Here is a 22,412-nt window from a genome sequence, read left to right as displayed (position 1 = left end):
AATATGTTTTTTACTTGAATTCTTGGGATTATGACAGAAATAATTCACACAAAAAATAAATCTTGTCAAATCCTGTATTTTAAAAACCAAAAAGTGTCCCATCTATAATTATATTAGCCTCTTCAAAATATCACAATAAATATCATATCGTGATAATATTGTACCGTGAGATTTGGATATAGTTACATCCCTAGTGGTCAACATTTCAGTAAGTATCTGTCCAGTATAACTTAAAAATCAGAGTTTTACCTTCATCAAAATACAAGTGTCTGTCATAATCTCATAAGTCCATGTGACATTTCAGTTAAACATGCATACTTAACATATCTTTTAATCTTGATTACCACAGGTGATTTCCTACCAAACCAAAACAGAATTAGAAAACCATAAAAATCATGTAAAATTGCTTACATAATGAGCCCTCTCCACACTTGTATTGCATTATATTCTGAGTGAAAATCCTGGCACAAAGCAATCTTAACGATATGAAACTTTAATAAGGGTTAATTGACAGATTTATATAATGAATAGAGACTAATGCTTTGATTAACCTGATAACCTTCGTATGAGCAGGCTCGGGGGGTCTCGCTGGCTCTCTCCTGTCCGCCCGTGATGTCATTTCCTCGGCTCTCTCTCCTTTAAAACCCGCCGGTGCCGCGCGGAGCTGTCGGTGGATCCAGAGCGCGCAGAGCGGAGAGGACGAGTCCGTTTGACCGACGCAGCGCAGCGAGGGACCGGCCAGAGCTCTCCACAAACACCGAGGGACCGGCAGCGGTTTGGGATCAGAATGCGCCCCTGAAATCACCGCAAAATCACCAACAACAGCGGGATAATTCTGACATTAAACTGCGCTATTTTTCGATTTTTGGAGCGATTTTTCCCATCTGACAAAGCATGATCGGCAGAGTGTTTGTCCTCTTTGCAATACTGTGCACCAGCGGTAAGAAAAGACCGTTCAAGTTTTTTACAAATTCTAATTAAATTAACACAAAAAGCGTGAATTGTCCTCGTAATGAAATCAGCACCAAGGACAGCGACAGTGGCAGTTACGAGGTGCCAAGATGCAGTTTTCTCCGCCGCGGGGACAGATAGTTCCATGTCATTTAAATATAAAACTCACAAGCAAATATGTATGCAAAATAATTCTAATATTTGTTTATTCTAATATTTTTTGTGCATGTTTTGTGTGTGTTGCAGTTCATTCATTGCCAGTGACTTCGGGTCATCTGGAGAGTGAAGATGTCAAGGTAATGCAAATGATTAATGTTCTGCATTAGATCTGGTTTTGTCCTGGTTTTGTCCTGGTTTAGTCCTGGTTTAGTCCTAGGTTAGACCTGGTTTAGACCTGGTTTAACCTGGTTTAGACCTGGTTTTTGACCTGGTTTATTTCTGGTTTAGTCATGGTTTATTCCCTTTATTCACTTTTGCATTAAACCACATTTAGTCCTTTGATCTAATTTGGTTTAGTCCTGGTTTAGACCTGGTTTAGTTCTTGTTTAGTCTTGTTTGAGACCTGTTTTGTCCAGTTCCTTCATTTGCTTTGAGGGAATCCTATTTATAGTCCTGATTAAGCCGTGGTTTAGTCCATGGTTTGCCCTGGGCTAGACCAGGTTTAGTCCTGATTTACTACAGGCTTTCCTTTGTTTCTGTCCTAGTTTAGTCCTTTAGTCCTGTTTAGTCCTGTTTTAGTCCTGTTTTAGTCCAGGTTAGGTCCTGCTCTAGACCACATATTCCATAATTAAACCTTTTTGTTCTTGTTTTTTAGTGAAATTTCTCTTCTAAACTTGAACTAGAGGAAAAGACGGAATTTGAACAGCACAATATTTAGACTTGATAAATTCTTTTTCGAGCAGATAGAAAAGTCGTGGAGCAGATTTGACCCCGTGTTGATGCTCTGTAACACTGTGAACCATCTCTGCTCCATCAGATCTGTGAATATAGAACATGAAAAACAGACCCGTGCTTTGAGCAGCTCTCTCTTTGATTTTCTGACCCATAAAAGCAGACACACCAGTGCACCAGCTCAGAACAGGCTGTAGATGTTTTCTCTAGAAAGGAAATGATGACTTGTGTAATCACTTTTGGGGCTTTTAACTCTAATCATGTTGTTTACTCATCAAACATCCTGCAGACTTGACTTAATCTAGTCAAAATATTTAGTTGTTCTTCTTCTTCACCTGATACTTTGCGATGACATCATGTTGGGAGTTTTCTGGGTCTATGTGTATGTATGGGATATTTAGGAGTTTCCATGGTGACACAATAAACACTTTAGCAAACAAACCAACAAACAAAAAAGTTTGAAGAAGCTGGTGCAGTTGGTTTCTGGTAAAAAATGCAGAGTTGTTGAGATAAAGATTGATTTGAACTGTTTCTGAACACAAGAGTGTTTCTGCTCAAGGCCAGATGGAGGAGGAAGTGTTTCTCTCACTCTGTCACTATCTCCATCTCTCCATCTCTCTTTTTATCTCTCTCTCCCTCTCTCCTCTTTCTCTTCCTTCTCTCTTCTCTCCAACTCCCGTCTCTCCTCTCTTTCTTTCTCTCTCCCTCTCTCTTTCTTCTCCCCCTCTCCTCTCTTTTTCTCTCTCTTCTCCCTCTTCCCCTCTCTTTCTCCTTTCTCCTCTTTTTCCTTTTCTCTTTCCCTCTCACTCCCCTCTATCTTTCCCTCCACCTCTCCTCCTCCTCCCTCCTGTTTGATTCACACATTCCTCACCTCATTCTTCCCCCCCTTCCTTCTCTCTTCTCTCCCTCTCCTTCTCTCCTCTCTTTCTCTTCTCCTTTTCTCTCTCCCTCTCCTCTCTCCTCTCTCTCTCCCTCCCTCTCTCTTGCTGTCTGATTCACACATCCCTCAACTCATTCTTTTCTCTCCCTCCCTCTCTCTTCCCTCCCATTCTCTCTCCTCTTCCTTCTCTCCTCTCTCCCTTCTCGCCTCTTCTCTTTCTTTCTCTTCTCCCTCTCGCTCTTTTCTCTTTCACTCTCCTCTCTTTCTCTCTCCCTTCTCCCTCTCTCTTTCCTCTCTCCCGCTTCCTTCTCTCCTGTCTTCCCCTCCCTCTCTCCTCTCTCTCTCCAGCCCTCTCTTTTTCTGTCCGATTCACATATTCCTCACCTCATTCTTTTCTCTCCCTCCCTCTCTCTCCCTCTCTCTCCTCTTCCTTCTCTCTCCCTTCTCACCTCTTCTCTTTCTTTCTCTTCTCCCTCTCTTTCTTTTCTCTCTCCCTCTCCTCTCTCTCTCTCTCTCCTCCCTATCTTTCCTCTCTCCCTCTTCCATCTCTCCCATCTTCCCCTCCCTCTCCCCTCTCTCCCCCTCCCTCTCTTTTGCTGTCTGATTCACACATTCCTCACCTCATTCTTTTCTCTCCCTCCCTCTCCTCTTCTCTCCTCTTCTCTTTTGTTCTCTCTCTTTTCTCTCACTCTCCTTTCTTTCTCTCTTTTCTCTCCCTCTCTCTTTCCTCTCTCCCTCTTCCCTCTCTCCCGTCTTCTCCTCCCTCTCTCCTCTCTTTCTCTCTCTCTTTCCTCTCTCCCTCTCTCTTTCCCTCCCTCTCTACTCCCCGCACTCCCTCTCTCTTGCTGTTTGATTCACACATTCCTCACCTCATTCTTTTCTATCCATCCCTCTCCTTCTCTCTCCCTTCTCTCCTCTTCTCTTTCTTTCCTCTCTCCCTCTTCCTTCTCTCCCATCTTCTCCTCCCTCTCTCCTCTCTTTCTATCGCTCTTTCCTCTCTCCCTCTCTCCTCCCTGCCCTCCCTCTCTCTTGCTGTTTGATTCACACATTCCTCACCTCATTGTTTCCTTTCTCTCTTCTCCTTCCCTCCTTCTCTCTCTCCCTCTCTCTGCCTCCCCCTCTTTCTCTCCTCTTCCTTCTCTCCTCTCTTTCTCTATCTCTTTTCCTTCTCTCTTTCCCTCTCTCCTCCCCCTCCTCCCTCTCTCATGCTGTTTGACTCACACATCCCTCACCTCATTGTTTTCTCTCTCTCTTCTCCCTCCCTCCTTCTCTCTCTCTGTCTGTCTGTCTGATTCACACATTGAGAGCTGTTACACATGGAGTATTAAGTGAAAGGCAAAACTAAATGTCACAATCTGGATTATTCTGTGTTACTAAACTACTTTACTCCTCGGGTATTTCACGTTTACTGCCCTCTGCTTGGACGAGTGCGCACTGCCACTGTGTCCTTCAGCAAGACACTTCACCAGCCCTGCCTTATGTATTAAAACGGCGTGTAAGTCAATGATTGGCAGTGATCAGAGGGCCAGTGGTGCAGATGTGTGTCCCAGGGCAGCTGCGGCTTCAGTAGAGACTTTGCAGCTGATGTCATCCACATTCTCTGGGGGTGAGATGCTAACTGTAGGCACTGGTCTGTCTGAAGCGCTGTTACTCAAGTTGGAATGTAATTAGAGCTTTAATTTAATACAGTTTGACCAGAAAGAAGTGACCTAGCTGGAGCTACAGCAGTGATCTGATGTGTCGTGTTAAATAAGTGTCTTGCACATCAAATGACAGTCACAAGATAGACAGCTTTGGCCTACAGTTTTTGAGTTAGTATTTCTCTCCTTTATGTTGAAAATCAAACACCTACGCAGGATCATGAACGTTCATATTGATCACAGACAGAAAAAGTGCTGTTTAAATCCATTTTGTATTTATACTTCAGTTTTCTTTGCTCTGCTGAATATAAAGTTGAGGTTTGTATTTGTATTTATTTACTAAAGGGACAATGCATATTAAAAGACAAGATAATGTAGAGACAAACATGTCCTTGTGAATATGCAGGATTGTAGCCAAAGCTCATTTTCATCCTTAGTCTCCTGTTGGACCAAGGCCAACCACACAGAAATGCATCATAGTAGGCAGTCCTTCCTGAAATCATGAATTAGAGCAACACAGACAAGCGCTTCCTGGATTACCACCTGATGACATCACAAGCTGAACTCGGTGTTTTGAGCTCTGGAAAAAAAAAAAAAAACTAAGCAGATTTTACTATATGACATCCAGTTTAGTTGAAATCTTCTGTTTTGTTGTGTTTTTAGGTGTTGAAGTGCATCGTGGAGGCATTGGCCGACGTGCTGTCCAGGCCCCGCCCCCTGCCCGTCAGTCAGGACTGCCTGCTCACGCTCACTAACGGTAACAATGACAGTAGACTTTACTCATCTACTCAGTCATCACCATGGTAACAACAGCACCACGGTAACCCACTTTACCCATTCACTATCACATCCATAACAACATGATTTAGGAGGTGACATCATGACATTCAATAATGTCCCATAGCTTTTAATGTTTAACTTTTCTCTTTCTCATCTTTCCTCTATTATTTGTTTATTGGTCTTTTAACTGTTTTAATATGTGTCTTTGAGTTTCCTGAAAAGTGTTATATGAATAAAATAAAATCTAATACTGTAAATGTTTTATTATTATTCCTTTTTGTTTTTTTTAATGCTGATGATATGAGCTGCAAAGGACCAATAAGAGAACAGCAAACAATGTGTCTATAATTGTGAAGATATGCTCAGGTATTCTTGTCTGCCATTGAAAAGGTCCAGAGCTTCTGTGTTAGTTTTTTTTTTTTTTTTTTTTTTTTTTTTTTTCAATTAAGGATAACAGAATATAACATTAAAAAATACAACAATCAACATTTAACAAATAACAATAATTAACATAATACAAAACACAAAAACATAAAGCAACACCCTCAACAAATACAAAACAACAAAAAAAAGCCCCTATTTCCCCCCGGCCACACACCCCCACACAAATTTGACTAAACAAAGATAATGTGGTAGTGCAACATAAACACACCGCTAGGCCTCCTTACATTGACACATTACAGCCAATTCATAATTAATAATTCAAATCATCTTTTTTTTTCCTCTCTCATTTTTAAACACACATTTTTAGTCCCTATACTTAAACTAATATTATTTTCATTTCCTTTGCTATTTATTACAAACTCCATTAGGATCACCTTTTGTAAATATAATATACAAGTATAATGTAATCATTAGGAAAACCTTGCTCTTAAATTCCTCTCCAAATCACCATGGTAACAGCCTTATTATACTGTATCTCTAAGTCAACATGGTAAAACAGATATTGTTCAAATGCAGATCTTTGTTGCAATAGAGTGAGTTCTGGGGTCTAGTCGCTAATACAAATGATCAGATTCAACATTTGTGAATTTACCTTTATGTATTTCCTAAAAAAAAAATCTATGTAATCAGGTAAAGGTAAAACTGTCTCTTGTCCCTTATCTGGGAGTGCGGCATCATCACACTCCAGCATCTGCAAACCACTAGTAGCACCACTAAATCACCATGGTAACAACACTGTACCCATCTACAGCCATTCAGATCGCCACGGTAACACTATCTGACAGCATCCTGCTAGACATCTGTACATCTAGAGCCATTGACAAAGCTCAGGCTCCACTATGATGTGATGCTACTGTGAGACATTGATTTGGTGTCAGGTTTAGACTTCTGCTTCTTCTGCTGTATCCTATAGTTCACTGCATTGAGTATTAGCCTAGTCTGGAATAGTCTGGACCTGTTTGTTTTGTTAGATTTTATCCACACTAGTCTTATACATCTCATATATTAACTTGAAATTGTATTTAGAGTGATTCAGTATTAGAATGTCTGCGTTCAAGACGTAATTCGCCATTGTTTTGAAGAAGTCAATGGAGCGTTTCAATTATTAAAGGTGCTATATTACATGAAATTGGCATTTAAAGCTGTGTTATAATGCTGTTACATCCTCAGAAACATACCTGGAGTTGAGTTTGATTTGATGTTTGAGTAATCCTGCATTATTAGTCTGTCTGTTCCACATTGTGATGCCATGAAGCGCCAGTTTTTAAATTAACAGCTACTTTTTTACCTTTTGTTGGCAATTCCATGGGCTGAAATTATCCAAATGATTCTAGTGAAGGTGTTCGGGGTTTAATATTATAGTGGAGTGCTTCATGACATCACAATTTGTTGAAGAACTCAAAATTTGTAGCATGTGTGACTGAAACAAAAGACAACTTCAGATATGTTTTTCATGAGGAAATTGCATTATAACATAGATCAGAAATAGTATAATATAGGTCATTTAACTCATATTAGATAATTCTTGTATTGTGTCTTTATAAATTTTAACAATATACGAGGAAGAGCATGTCCTCTTCAAAGCTACAGTGTGTACCAGTATGACAATAGCAGTTATTGTGGCTGTCCCTCTAGTGTTCTGAACCCTCTGCCTCCTCACTGCACGCTGTATCAGGAGGTTAATGGATTAAAACGGCCGCTCTGGTACCATAGTAAACCCTGTAGAGTTACGGACCAGTGAATTGCCATGATGTTGTCCTTGGTTAAAGAAATCAATGCTTTTGTGTGTGCGCGTGTGCGTGTTTGCGTGCGTTACAGAGCGTTGAAAGAAAAAGCAGGATTCAAATTCAAATGAACCCACAGAGAGGAGAGGATCAGAGCACTCCGTATGCTGTAAAAACAAAGAAGGAATGAATAAGTACAAGAATCGCCTGCATTCAGTAGAGGTAGAGGTAAACTACAGGGTCAACAGCATAGACTGTATGTATAAATGGACATAGTTCACCTGTTAACTGCTGGATTCCAAATAGTTCGTGGAAGCTTTTCTGGCTTCATCGACTCTGGCTCCAATACATGCATCCCGAATTTCAAACTTCCCGTCATCGTGCAGTGCATATGGGAAGGATCCTCCGAAAAAGTGAGCGTTAAACTGCCATGTTTGATTTCCCAATGGGATGCGTCTATTTTCAAAGCCGATATTTTCAAGTCTTTTGAACCATATCGCTTTTGTTTCTGGTTCTGATATTGTCATATTATAGTTATGGGATTTGGACTTTGTAATTGTGTGTTTGTTGAATGTCCTAACAGTGGAAAATGGCTTGAGAAGTGGGCTTGGAAGTTTGTGAACTCCATAAATGCAAAAGGGAATCAGATCTGTGTGACTGCAAACCTCCGTTGAAAAATAGTGAAAGGCAAAGGCGATGGGCAGTATTGATACACAGGAAGGACCAAAAATTAAACCCAAAGCCCATTTCTGGAGCCATTTTCTGCTGTTAGGACATCCAACAACCACACAATTATGATGTCCGAATCCCATAACTAAAATATGACAATATCAGAACCAGAAACAAAAGAGATATGGTTCAAAAGACTAGACAGGCGTTGACAATAGATGCACCCATTGGGAAATCAAACATGGCAGTTTGATGCTCATTTTTTTGGACGATCCTTCCCAGTATGCATTGCGCGATGACCCGAAGTCCGAAAGTCAAGATGAATATTGACTTTATACTGGAAAATTCTCACCCCTCACTCTATAACTGCTGCAGTGAGTCTTGTCATTGGGTCTTAAAATATTTATATTCAGCCGCTCTACATGATCCTGGTGTTTTTATTTCACCATTTTGTACATAAATAAATTCCTGTTCTTAATACAGACTTTGCTCTAAATTCACCCCTTTAACTGCTAGAATTGTGAGCTTCATTTGACTGGAGCTATCCCTTAGTCCACTCCTGTATACAGTCTATGGTTAGCAGCTTTTACGCAGAATATGCATTGTAGAGTGGTTTGTGCTTGTGGTCAGCAGCCTGTCCTCTCAGTCTCAGAGCTCTCCTGATGAAGCGTTTGGAAAGAGCCAAATCTTTGTACGATTTCACTGAGGCGTTCAAAGAGCTGAGTGTGTTAAATACTGCTGTGCTCTGAGGCTCCAGAGGTTTAAAAGGTGGAAAATCAAATGTGCTGTTAAAGCAACATTACCTGATTATGACGCTGAGGAAGGAGGAAGGAGGAAGGAGGTGGTGTTACGTTTGCTAGTATGTTTATCACAATTTTATCACTAGTAAACAACTGTTGAATTTTGTGAAATGAGCTGTTTGTTTTTCCTATATCCATGGAGCTCTATCGGAGTAAGAGGCCTTTCCTGTTTTGTTCACCTGGTTCTCCTTGGACACTGATGGGATGCTGCAGGACACAGAGGAGGGGCACTCTTGGCTCTTCCACATGATCTGCTGACCTTGCTTGACCAGTCCTCCTGTTAAACTGCACTGTGACCTTTAACTGAGAAAAGGGACTGAGACATGCAGTGGAAATGTTGCAGCAACATCAACTGCAACAGACTGCTGCAGCAAAACCTGAATATCCCATGGGATCAATAAAGTATCTCTCTCTTATCATTATAGTAATCTGGGTAATGAAAAATTGGTGTGTGTTTAGTTCTGCATATTTGAGCGGTAAAGGCAGAGCGTCATGATGAATATTTAAATCTGATTGGTGGAAGCGTCAGTGGAACAAGTGGGGAAATCTAACTTGAGTTAAATCCAGCTGAGAGAAAAGCACAAAGAGCACTTGTTTTGTTTTTCACAAACTAAATATATTTCTGTCTGAGTTTGTATTTAAATTATCTTTTTTATGATGTTGTTTTTATTTTTATGCTCTTTTCCACCATCATGAATTGTGTGGTTTTATGAATTGTTTGTTATCACTGACGGCGAAACGGCCCCTCAGGGACCTAATAAAGGGTTGAAATATTTTGTTTTGGTTTCACTGTTGACTGTGCCCAACCACAGTGCTGCTCTGTGATGGGTCTGAACCACTGGTTAGCCACAGCCAGGCCAGAGGGATTCTCTCTGCTTTTGCCATTTTTTTATGACCATAGTTTTTATGATAAAATGACTTTTGAAGTGTGTTTTTGAGCACAGATAATAATGATTAACAACAAAATACCAGACCATATATATATATATATATAATAGTCTACTGATCAGCAATTAATTGTCATAATCCTATTTACAATATACTCTAAGAGCAGCAAAAATCACCTTCTCTCATTTAACTTTAAACTTTAAAATGTAATATCAGTAAGTTGGCTTCACGTGACATAACATTTCCAGTTTTGAATTGAGCTGGTGGACAAGTCAGAATTCTGTGGGGGAAAAAAACCTTTAACCCTCTCCAGGCAGGCGTTGCAGATTTGCAACAGCTAAATTCCAAGTACCTACTGACTCCACATCCATATTATATGAGCTCTTTTTACTCAGGAGCCTTTTCTCCCATCCATGCTGATAAACGTGGGCAATGCAGACTGTGCAAGAATGACTCCACGCAAACGGCCTGCCAGAAGTGCAAAATACTTTTTTTGTTAACAAAGGATAAAAAAGTCAGAGTTGTATATTACTACCCCATATTATAATTTTCCCCAAAGAGAGGGTTAAAGTGTCAAAACACACGTCTTTGACCTGGATTCATGGTTAATATCCCTTACTACTCACATGAAACAAAAACTACCATGATTATTTTTGTTTTGTTTTTCCAGATGACCGGCTTGTTGCAATCCTTCGACACCAGAACTTCCTGAAGGAGCTGCAGGAGATCGCTCTTGGAGGTGAGCTTCAGTGAGAGGGAGTCTGGGAGTGAAAATGTTAAATGAACAAGATTTAATGAAACTAATCTTTAATGATTTTATTAGGCCAGAAGACAGCTCACGAAGACCCTCCCCTCCAGCAGAGAGCAGAAGACAGCCCGGGTAAGAGCTAAAGAGAGGTGATCCACTGAAGTGACATAAGCAGGGCCCTATTCAAAATACAGTCATTTAAAGGGTCCATATTACATTATTTTCTGATCTATGTTATAATCCTCATCAAGCTCATCACAAACATACCTGGAGTTGTGTTTTGTTTCATTCATACATGTTTAACACACATCCCCTGCATATTTAAGCTGAGTTCTTCTCTCAAACAAAAAGCACACACTGTTCCACCTTGTGATGTCATGTGGTAATACAGGAAGTGCTCCACACCATACACCTTCACTAGAATCATTTGATTGATTTCAGCGTGGAATTGCCAATTGTTACAGCCCTGGCGTTTGGTTCTCTGCCTTGTTTAGTGTGTGTTTAATTTCTTTCTTGTCTGTATGGATTTTTTGCTGTGGGAGCCCTTGCCCCTGATTGGTACTCTGCTCTTCAGTCCTGTTCACAGTAGTAAGTCAGACAAAATCTAGGAAAAATGAGAAAATGGCCCAGTTTTCTTCATCTCCATGTCATTGTAGTGTTCCGTTATGTTTGGCTAATCAACCGTTACAACCACATCTGAGTTTTCATCATTTCCACACTGACACACAACTCCGAGTGCACTGGACACAAGTGATTAAAAGAGATGTGGACACTAAATTCAAGATGATTCCAAACCGCACATACGTGACATTTACTTCAGTGGGTTTTATCACAGTCGGTCGATGAGCCCAGTGTTGGTAACTACACCAGAAGTTGTCATCGCATCTTTCCAAACGTCTTCCTGGTTTGTGACATAAGCGTGAATAGAGCCTATCTGGTTCCTAACCTGTACACCCGGCCAATCCTGCCTCACCTGCAGCCACCTCCCCCTATTTAAGAAGATCAGCCACACCAGTTTTGTGTCTGTGTCTCATTAGTGTTTTTAGTCTAACTTACACTTACACTAGTTTAGTTTAGTTCTGTTTTGTGTCTTTTTGTTGTCACTCAATTCTGTTTGTAGGTTTATGTGAGTTTTGTACACAGACTTGTTAAGTGTTATGTGTCTTCTTAGTTTGATACTTGTTTTTTATAGTACCTAAGTGACATGTTTTGTTGTTTTGGTTTGGTTTTTTTGTTGTAAATCCTGTTAATTTGCTTCTTAGTTTAGATACCTTTGTGTATATATTTAAAATTCCCATTGTTAAATTAACTTTTTATATTCCTGTTCATTAAATTGTCACTTTATTTAACCATTTTACATTGTTGTTGTACCACCAATCGCTAGTGAACAAAAGGTAAAGGGAAGCTGTTAACTTGAAAACAACTTCTTCATGACATCACAAGGTAGAGCAGAGCATTTTGAGCTTTGGTTTAGAGTCCTGGTTTAGTCCTGATTTAGTTCTTATTGCCCTGATTGAATCTAACAATCCCTGTCCATACGGCAATTGACCTTCCTAATGCACCCTGTCCCTTTACCGTAAGTACACCGTGACATACGGTTTTATTCCCCCATAGAAGTCCCTCTTCTCTCACACACATTTCCCCTTTAAGATCCCATGGTAATAATCCTCCCCTTTAAGGCCGATCATAAAATCAATGGGTTCTAGTAAATGAAAGTGTTTTTTTTTTTTTTTTTCCCAGATCGATCTATGCTGCAGTCCGTGGGGGGGCCAGGGGAGCGGTCAATACTGTCCCAGGAGAGGAGGGGGTCAGTGGAGGAGAGGGGGGAGGAGAGGAGAGGTGAGGAGGTCCAGGTCGTTCCAGAGGAGGAGAGGAGGGAGGAGAGTCAGAAGAGAGGGACCAAGGAGAAGAAAGGTAAGGAATTCATATCTCTGTAATTACTGGGCTCATCCACATGAAAGAAAAACTGGCACAAAGTTCACAGTGTTTGTTTAATTTACACTTTAGTTTCATCTTCAATAATTCTGTTCAAAGTTCACATTTTAAACACATCCAGAGCAATTGTCCAAGAGTGAAATATGAACTGACAAACAAGAATCATATTTCAGTTTGCACAGATCTAAACTACAGGGTTGGTTATCAGTTTTTATGCAGAATAAGACAAGATATTCTGTTGTTTGTGGAGGAAATGATAGTACTTCAACATGGCAGCTTTTGTGATTTTGCTAATTGTGTCCATCCAAATTGTGATTTTGATTTGGGATTAATCTTGCAGCCCCACTTTTGGCCCTTGTCTCCAGTTTAATGCTTTGACATCAGCTCCAGAGCACTCTTTATAATGAAACAGGGAGAGCCAACTGGAGTGTGGCCCGCAGGAGTGAGATCTACAGGAAAGAGGAGAGAGGAGAGAGGAGAAGGAAGGAGAGGGGAAATTAAATGGAATAAGAGAGGTGAGAGGAGAGTTGAGGAGAAGTGGAGAGGAGAGAGGCAAGAGGATGAAAGGAGAGACTGGATTAGAGGAGAGAGGAGCGATGCATATATCAGCAATTCATACTTCTCTTTTTTCTGTGGCTCTTCTGAAACCTGCTGAAGCTCATTCTCCACAAGCTGAACTGTGCATGAACCACAAAAAATGAGTTACAATGGCCCTGCACACGATCCTGTACACGATCATTTCCATGTAACTGAGCATAGTTCATTTTGCCCCAGTGTCTTTTTCACAGTGTAGTGTGCAAAGAGTGCTAAAGCTGCCTGTCTCTCACCTCCTCATTAAATCTCATGTTAAGTGAGTGGTGTTAGCGCAGAGACTCATTTGAATTCTGGGCCATGGAGCTTTCATCATTTGTCTGAGTGCTTCTGTCGCGGTGCCAGAGTCCGCCTCCAGGGAGCGCCACTTCAGCACCAGGGCAGGGCCGTCCATCCATCAGTCATGAAAAATATTATATCATATACCCATGGGTCTGCACTTACTTCATTCTGATTTTCTTTCCATATAGTGATAGACTGTGCGCAGGATTCAGCATTGCATTGTTCGGAATTTTAAAGAGGAGTATTTGAAAAAATCGAGTTTTTAAGCTTTCTAACATGCCTGAAGAGGTTTTAGATGTCATCCATGCATGTTTAAGTAATCTGGTGATCTCTCCCTGGCCATATTTGAATCCCTTAACCCCCTATAGCTGTAAGATTTTGTGCAATTCTCAGCTCACAACAAACCTACATCATTCATACAATATACAAACCAATACACTACAACTTGCTGATGTGCATTCTGATTGTGTTGTGATAGCGCTCTGAAGGGCGAGTGACTTAGCATGGAGAGCAAATAAAAGGGAGACTTACAGCATCAAAAATTAAAGTGAAAATGATCAGTTATTAGTTAATACACTGGTTTCAGCAAATATAATATTTTACATGTTACAATAAAAAGTGACATAGTGATCAAAATATCTTATGTGTTAGCAGTTAATACCCCCTCTTCAAAGCTGTAAGAGGACATACTACATACAGCTCCTTTAAAGAGATGGAGGTCGGAACCAGATGCTTTTAGATCTGGAGAATGAAACAGACTAACAAATGCACTATGTACTGTGCCCACAGTGTAGACCTCATGTGTCTGTGTGAGTTTTCCAGAGATGAGATGTATTGTTTTTATTCTTCCAGTTTCTGAACACGGTGAAAAGCGAGATTCAACCAAAACAAAATCAATATCGGAAAACGGAGAGAGAGATGAGAAGAGGGGAGGCGACAAAAGAGGAGGAGAGGAGAGAGAAGTGTCCAGTCTGCACTCGCTCAAATCAGAGGAGAAAGACAAGAAGAGAGGAGAGAAGAGAGAAGGAGAGGACAAAAGAGGAGGAGACGAGAGAGGAGAGAAGAGGAGTGGACTGAAGCTGTGGAGCAAGCGAGCCAAAAGCACACAGGTAAATGTCAGGATTTGTCAATGTAAACACCTTCTACACCTTCTGGGTACAACTCCACATCGTGAATTGCAAACTGGGAAAATGTAGGCTATTTTATTTCAAATGTTTTAGGTGCATAGATGAATTCAGTACTTAAAGGTGCTGTACGTGATTTTGCAGAGGTCCAAAGTTATTCCCCGTTAACTTTATGCATTCAGAGCATCCTAATTATTATTTCCACAATGAGTTTATATGAGTACTTGTTACAACTTTCAGAGGCCAGAGTGGAGTTTCCCCGTGACAGTAAAGCTACCAACAACTAACATGCTATCAGTGCACTTCCTGACTCTCTGACAAAAAATATAGTTTAAAATTAGATGCAGACACAGCTGACTTATTTTGATGTCAAGAGCTGCTTATTATTTGCTCAAATGCATGAAAATAAAAATCATGTACAGGACCTTTAAATGTCCATATTCATTGTAATAACAAAGACATAACTGATTTCTGTACATGTCAGGTTCAGAAGAAATCAGATGATGAGGCTGAGATCCCTCATCACTCAAAAGAAATCACAAACGAGGAAGTGAACGCAGAGCGGCGGAGCCCAGAGGAGGAGGAGCTACAGCTGCTCGCCCGCTCCGCAACAGAGGAGGAGGGCAGCGGCAACAAGAAGGTGAAGACATACAAACATATCAATACTCTGGCTGTGTTTACTCTCTGGGTTTGGTCCAGTTTTAGTTCGGGTTTAGTTTCAGTTTAGTCTGAAATTTGATGTGGGTGCAGCTACAGTATTAAAGCTCAGCAAAGATGTCAAAGGTGCTTGTGTCTGCTATATAGTTATAATCTATCACACTTTAGGAACATTGTGTTATAATGTGGACATGTTAATTTATAATATTCATCTAAAACAACAGTTGAATGAGACATTTCATTATGTCAATACCTGTGCTAGCAGGGAGCTGACTGTTTTCATTTGTACCGAAATGACATGACAAATTAAACACCTGTTGGATAAAGCCACATTATGTAACTTTTGAGTCAAAAATAGACTAAAATAAAAGCATGTTTTTTCATCCTAGTTGTGTTTATTGTACTAAAAATATGCATCTTGATTGTGAGCGGACTTGCATCTTCACAAACCTGCTTGATAATATTGTTCTTTTGGCTAAAATATTTCACTGTATGGCATAAAATTTGTCCGTTTCCATGTAAAATGTTCCAAAGTATGGCTTTAACTTTCCATGGGATCATACAGGTGACGTGCCACCTCCATAAAGTTCCACAGTGTATCTTCAACAGAGTTGATTGAGAGATGCCCTGCACTGGTGTGGGCAGAGACAGAGGGTTATATAAGCAGTGAACTAGGCCGTGTCTCTGAGCTCTGACAGTGAAATGTCTTTATTTAGTCTGAGCAGAAACAGTCAAACTCCAGAGGAACAGGAGGTGAAAGAGGAGAGGTATTTTTAGCCCCATCGTGACCAGCCCACTGCATAAAGAGTCAAAGTTTATTTTTAGCTATTTTGATCTAACTCTAGAGAATAATCCTTTAGATGTTACTATAATTAAATATTATAATGATACGTTGGTGTTCTACATGTATGTGCACGGCGGAATGTTCAGCAGTTCACCATAGAGACATAAACACAGCCAGAAAAGATTAAAGATCATCTTAAAACTCAAGACAAAATACAAAATGGATTTAAATGACATATTTTCCGGACTGATCAATACAGGCAGACATGTTAGTGTTTAGTAGCTCTTGGCTGATTGGCTGGTGCCCGAACTCACACTTCTGCGTTTTTTGCAAACCATCTACTGTATTCTGATTCCTGACATAGTCGCTGGAGAAAAATGAAATAGAGCAGAGGCACTAGGTGGCACCAGCCTGGCTAAGTGTTTAATATTTGATATTCAACAAAAAAGGTGAGAGTGACTAATTGGCTAATGCTATAACCTCACGACCAACTTCTAATCGGCAATTGTAGGTCGCAAGAATATCAAACCTGTTTGAAATCCAGTCACCTCTCATGAGGGTTTCGCCCTGTTGAAGTAGTTTGTACAGTGTGAGAATGTGAATCATGAGCTGTGAACTTTTAAACCCTGCCATTTGGGCGAACAGTTTGAGCTGGGGCTGAGTGAAACAATTGAAAATATCGCACAGTGTATGTCCGGCATAAGGCAGTTCATTCTGGTCAGACTGTGTTAAAACAAAACTTGGATTATAGTCTAACTTGAGTAACAGAGCTTCAGACATATCAGTGCCTTTAGTTAGCTTCACACCTCCAGAGAATGTAAATGACCTCAGCTGCAAAGTATCAATAGAGTGAATGAATAATGAATGATACTGTAGAGCGACTTTATAGATCTACATAAGATCAGATGTGTAACAGTAGAAACATGTTCAATTGTAATTCAGTTTCAAAACATAAATATAACAGTGAATATAAAATGTAAATAGTTAATTATTCATTCTCTCTCCTTTTTTTTTCTCTTACCCATCTCTTTCTGTCTCTGTCTCCCACTCTCCTCCTCTCTCTTCTTTCCTCTCACTCCCTCTCTACTCCCCTTCCCTTTCTCTCTTTTCCCTGCCCCATCTCTCTCTCATTTCATCTCCTTCATCATTCCAACATTCTCTCTCTTTTTCTCTCTCTGTCCTTCTCTTCTCAGGAGTCAGAGATAGAGAGCTTGGCCACCATCGAGTCAGAGTTGGAGAGTGTGGCTCAGAAGCTGCACGAGCTGAGCCGTGCCGACAGGGGGCAGCAGCGAGCCTGACCACTCCTCTGTAACACAACCACAACCGCTTTATCAAAAAACACACTGGGAGAAACTAAGATCTGTGAGTTAAAATGACCAGCCGGGAATGTTCCACACTATGGCATCAAACTCATCAAGCTTATCTAATTACACAGTTGAATTACTTGGAAAATACATTGAAGCTCCTTCATTTTACATGCATCACTGAAATAAACAAATCTGATTGGATGATCATGTTTGGCTGGACTTAAGAAGCAACTAAGTGAATGGTGACCAGACTGATATCCCTCTATATAAAAACACAGGGTGATTTCAGTTTGGATTTGGCTGGCTATGAGTTTAATGCCATGCTGTGGAACATTCCAGCAGATAAGGCAATAAAATCATGTCAAATGGAGACAAGGCGCCCCAACAATGTAAGTGTTCCTTAAATTTTAAAACAGTTTTAAATTGAAATTATAAAAAAAAAAAAAAAAAAAAAAAAAAACTGGCAAGGAAAAGAAAAAAATACACTGCACCTTTTAAAAAACACATATTATGCATTATTTGTGTAGTTACCGAGAAGTGTGCAGTTATAATGAATGAGACTGGATGACAGAAATGCTCAGATTTTCATTTATGGACTGAAAAACTGCACAGGAGATCTATGAACTTTTACCTGTGACGTAACAATCCTGGAAAATTTTAAATGGTGTATTTTCATAGGTTTAAAAGGAGGAGACTTCATCAAACAAGTGGATAAAAACTCAAAAAGGTCAATTTGCAAAATATGTGTTGAACCTGAATTTAGAAAAGAAAGAGAGAGAGAAAACTTTCCCAAAAATTTCAGAACTGAAGTCATTTTAACTCACATCTTGTATTTTGCAGTGTGTTCATGGGTGACCAGGTCTTTAGTCTCTCCAGGGTACAATCTATCACAGCCTCTCTGTGTGAAGCTTAGATTAGCATAAACAACATGCTAGATTTCCATTTAAAACAATCATAGAGGTTTTAAAAAAGAAGCATCAGGTAGAAAAGGGTTAACAACTTTTATTTCTTTTCTGTTTAATGTAACTATAGATTTTAACTTTAGGCTAAATGTGAGAAACGTGGGACTGATCGCTATAAGATAAATGCAGTATTAACATCACAAAAAACACCAATAAGTAAGTTCAGTTTATGATGCTTGTCTCTATGGAGATGTTATCACTTTGCCTGGAATGTTCCACAGTATGGCATTAAACTGATTAGTCTTATTCATTCCATTACAATTGGTTTTACTACTAATTGTGAGTGGGCTCGGCCTTCCACAGATTGGACCAGTAATTTTGCCTATATATATGCTTGTTTCCATGGAATTGCATATGCTTAATGCCATATTGTGGAACATTCTGGCAAAGCAGTAGCATCTCCATCTAGGAAGCAGTTCACTAGAACAGTGACACAGTGTATCTTTAATAATAAGAGCAAAAGATTAAACCAGGATCCAAACTAATAAAAACTTACTATTTTAATTCACAACACATTTAATTTTAGCCTTTGTGAGAAAAGAAAATGCAAATCTTTATCAGGTGGAAAATTTGCATTATTATAATATTGAGTATATTTTTTCTATTTAAATTCAGAGTAATTATTCTGATTTGAGTCATTTTGAGTAGGATGGCTACAATATATTAACACTGTATTTATGTAATTAACAATCAAATCATAACTAATAAAAACAAACCAAATCAAGATATCAATTCTAAATATTTCATTTTGGTTTTTACAATGTACAGACTAACCGCATGTTCAGCTCATGTACAAAAAGCTCATTCTGGGAGTTTCTGAACAGGCCAGACCATCATAGCTGCTTCTTTGTTGTAGATAGTCATCAGGTCAAGACAAAAGCAATCACTCTTAGACCACAGATGCTGGTTCAAATGTACAATCTACAGATGTACTTGTTTAATGATGAAATAAATACTTTTGTTTTGTCAGGAAAAGTGTTGTGTGATTTTTAAAGTTTATTTTTTAATGCAAGAATCTGGTAAAACTTTGTTGCACTGATGCAGCTTGGTCTGTTACGTTTTCAAGCATGATATACTGCCACAAAGACAACGCCATAAATGATAACATAGAAACTACTAGTGGTATAATATTAATGTGTATATACAGTAACTTTGGACATACAAGCTAACCCCCTGACCACAATGTTTCAAACAGGAAGTGAGCATGGAGGCGCTTTCGGCTCCATCGACCCTGGCTCCAAATGACGTTGGCGATATCGCCCTTCTCTCTGTAAGCGCTGTAGTGAGCCTCAGCATTTTGGTCATAAAGGGACAATCCGGAATTTTGGACATAGGACCTCATTTCCTAGTGAGTATTTGCAGAGGTCGCTGGTGCTAGGCTAGTGCATGTCAATGGCCATAGTTAGCCTGCCACTAAAAACAGTCTTACCCACTCCACAAAACACCTGAAGCAAATTTATTATTTCACCAGACTGTTGATGTGAATGTCTGTGTTGATAGAATAATGTTTGAAATAAAACTAACCTTTCATCACATGAATCGTGGCATGTTGAGGGACTATTTCCTCAGCAGCAGCAGAATTTTAGGTCGCTGCCAAGTTAGGAAGTACAACTTGCTGCTGCTGATCAGACATAAATCCTTCAAATGCAAGGTTGGTTTTACTTTAAAATCATTCTATCGACACAGACATTCACATCGACAGTCTGGTGATGTAGTTGTTTTGCTTTGGGTGTTTTGTGGAATGGGTAAGTGTTTAGTGGCAAGCTAACTATGACCATTGGCATGTGCTAGCCTAGCACCAGCTACAAATACAAGGACTGGATGGAACATCTCCACACATCTCCAACACTCTGGCTCACTAGGAAATGAGGTCCTATGTCTAAAATTCTGGACTGTCCCATTAAAATATTAGTATTAATTCACTCTACGTGAGCCTGGTGTTTTATTTTGTGATTTTGTCCATAAAGAAATTTCTCTTCTTAATATGGAACTGGCTCTATAATTTCAGTCTCGATGAGCTTCATTTGAATGGAACCAAATGCTGTGAGTGACACGCCCTTAATCCAGTCTATGGCAGCAACAAATAAATAGCAGAATGAAACAATAATTAGTCTTAGAATTTACTTTTTCAACCAGCTGCAGCTCAAATCTGATCATATTACAACTAAAATTCCCGCACTATTGTAAAGAATTTGTACACATGATAAACAGTGAACAAAATACAGTATATAGTTCCAGCTTTCATGGAACAATAAGTTGATGTAGTAATTATCGTGACTGGCCTAGATACATCAGATACATTCAAAATACAGTTTGTTCTATAAATGTGAGCAGTGAGTCATGGAGCGCCCACTCTCTACACTCACTTTACATTCACACATGACTCAGGTAAAAGTCAGTTTGGCTCCATATAAAAACGCATCCATCTTTTTCTGTATCTGGGGCTGGGTCACTGGGTTTGAGCGGAGACCCCTACCTGACTTCCCCCTCCCTAGACACTTCCTCTGAGGTGTTCCCAGGTCAGCCAAGAGCCAATCCCAGGGAGGGTTGGACACCTCTTTCTGGAACACGTCTTTCTCTTGTACATGTAAACACATACCAAACACCCACTTGGACCAAGTTCTATTGTTGTGTCCTTAAGCAAGACACTTCACCCACATTGCCAAGTAAGAAAGTGGCATGTGAGTGGATGGAGCTCAACAGTAAAATAAATATTAATAAATATAACAACAGTGAAAGTAGTTGGAAAGCCTGCATGGTAATAACAAGAAGATCTATCATTTTATTTAAAGTCTGTTTCTGAAACTTTATAAATCGCAAAGTTATTTGTTATTTAGCAGAATCGTGCTATGGATATTAATTAGCACGTAGCTGCTTAGCCTCTCTGATGTCTTTGAACTCTTAATATTTAGGTTTTTTGGAAAGTCTATGGGAAAAATAAATCGAAAATGAACCTGAGTGAGCAGTCACTGCTAAGGTCCGTGATTGGTGATGGTTGGAGTGGCTGATTGGAGTGTAGATTGGCAGCCTCCAGTCTGTCCCAGGGCATCTGTGGCTACAATAGTACATGGAGTGTATGGAATGGAGTGAAAACATGTGAAAAGTGAAAAGTGAGCGAAAAGAGTATCAGGTATCTGTTTTAGTATCTGTTTTAGTGGCATGTAAATAAACCCACTGCTGAAAATAACAAACTCGAGACATCTGTAAACAAGAGATTCTCCAGGAGCCGTGAGTCACTAAGACGTTATCAATTATTCACAAAGGTCAGCAGGGGGCGCCATTTGACTTCCTCTGAAAAGGTTAGAGTCTGAGTGCTACTATTTTGGGCACTTCAATTAGAGTCTTCTACAGGATATCAATTACTATGTGTCAGATGCCCTCCCCTCCACCTGTACCTCTGTGTGTCAGATGCCCTCCCATGCACCTGTATCTCTGTGTGTCAGATGCCCTTCCATCTTCATACTGTATTTTCATGTGTGTCAGATGCCCTCCCATCCACCTGTATCTCTGTATGTCAGATGCCCTCCCATCCTCCCATTTTATATCCATGTGTGTCAGATGCCCTCCCATCCTCCTATTTTAAATCCATGTGTGTCAGATGCCCTCCCTTCCTCTTCTATTCCTGCGTGTCAGATGCCCTCCCATCCTTCTTCTGTATTTCCATGTGTGTCAGATGCCCTTCCATCCTCCTATATTCCTGTAGTGTTAGACTGAGATGGTGCAGGTCAAATGTCTCCAGTTGATCTGCAGATGTTGTGGTGTGGTTGGATAAATGCACATGATGAACCTTGTCACTAATAGAAATGATCAGCGAATTTAAGAGCCTTTAATTGGGTTATATTATTTTATTTGTAGTGTTTAAAACCCCTTACCATTCTGGCCTTTTTCTCCTAATGTCTGGACTCTGTAAAGCTGAGGCTCTGTAGTTTTAGCCTCTGTCTGATCTGCTCTCATTATAAGTGGGAAAAAGCGCCACACAGGGGAAAGTCAGATTTCAAATTTCGCTTAAATTATTCAGGGTAAATATAAAAATAGGTATAGCCGGTGTCTCTGGAGATGATCTGAAAGACACGAGACTGAGGATTTGTTGGGTCTTGACAATTCTCATGTCAAAGATGAAGCATATCTCACTAAAAATGAGATTTAGAGACTTGTTATTAGGCCAAAAAGTCCAGGGGGAATTCATATAAAAGTCCTAGTAAATGTTATTTGTTACAGATCTTCATTAATGTTTTACATGTTCATGAGTTTAATAGTTCCCTTTTATCAGAAGGGGGATAAAGAGAAATGAATCAAGAAAAAGCACATGGTCCTTCAGAATCGTAAGAGCCTGGAGATGATAAGAAACAAGTTGA

At 39.9% G+C, this 22,412-nt stretch overlaps 1 protein-coding gene across 1 annotated transcript; it reads left to right on the top strand.

The window, feature by feature from the left end:
- Nucleotides 1-835: 835 nt before the first annotated feature.
- chga (chromogranin A) lies at nucleotides 836-17,086 on the top strand. The gene is made up of 8 exons (XM_055149300.1): nucleotides 836-940; nucleotides 1,198-1,247; nucleotides 5,026-5,119; nucleotides 10,338-10,406; nucleotides 10,491-10,547; nucleotides 12,156-12,226; nucleotides 14,832-14,987; nucleotides 16,982-17,086. Exons 1-8 carry the CDS (start codon nucleotides 895-897, stop codon nucleotides 17,084-17,086), a joined length of 648 nt encoding a protein of 215 aa, XP_055005275.1. The 5' UTR covers nucleotides 836-894.
- Nucleotides 17,087-22,412: the final 5,326 nt, after the last annotated feature.

This window comes from Boleophthalmus pectinirostris, unplaced genomic scaffold (genome assembly GCF_026225935.1).
Source record: "Boleophthalmus pectinirostris isolate CB_2022bp ecotype Guang Dong unplaced genomic scaffold, ASM2622593v1 HiC_scaffold_13, whole genome shotgun sequence".
In the NCBI taxonomy this organism is placed as follows: Eukaryota; Metazoa; Chordata; class Actinopteri; order Gobiiformes; family Gobiidae; genus Boleophthalmus; species Boleophthalmus pectinirostris.
The sequence above is the reverse complement of the archived record's forward strand: the minus strand, read 5'-3'. Positions and strand labels throughout refer to the sequence as shown.

Bases quoted from the DNA above. Each gene is read 5' to 3' on its own strand.
- chga (XM_055149300.1), top strand. From the start codon at position 895: ATGATCGGCAGAGTGTTTGTCCTCTTTGCAATACTGTGCACCAGCG. The intron at 12,227-14,831 runs GTGGAGGAGAGG...TGTACATGTCAG, and splicing joins CCCAGGAGAGGAGGGGGTCA to GTTCAGAAGAAATCAGATGA. The intron at 14,988-16,981 runs GTGAAGACATAC...TTCTCTTCTCAG, and splicing joins AGGGCAGCGGCAACAAGAAG to GAGTCAGAGATAGAGAGCTT.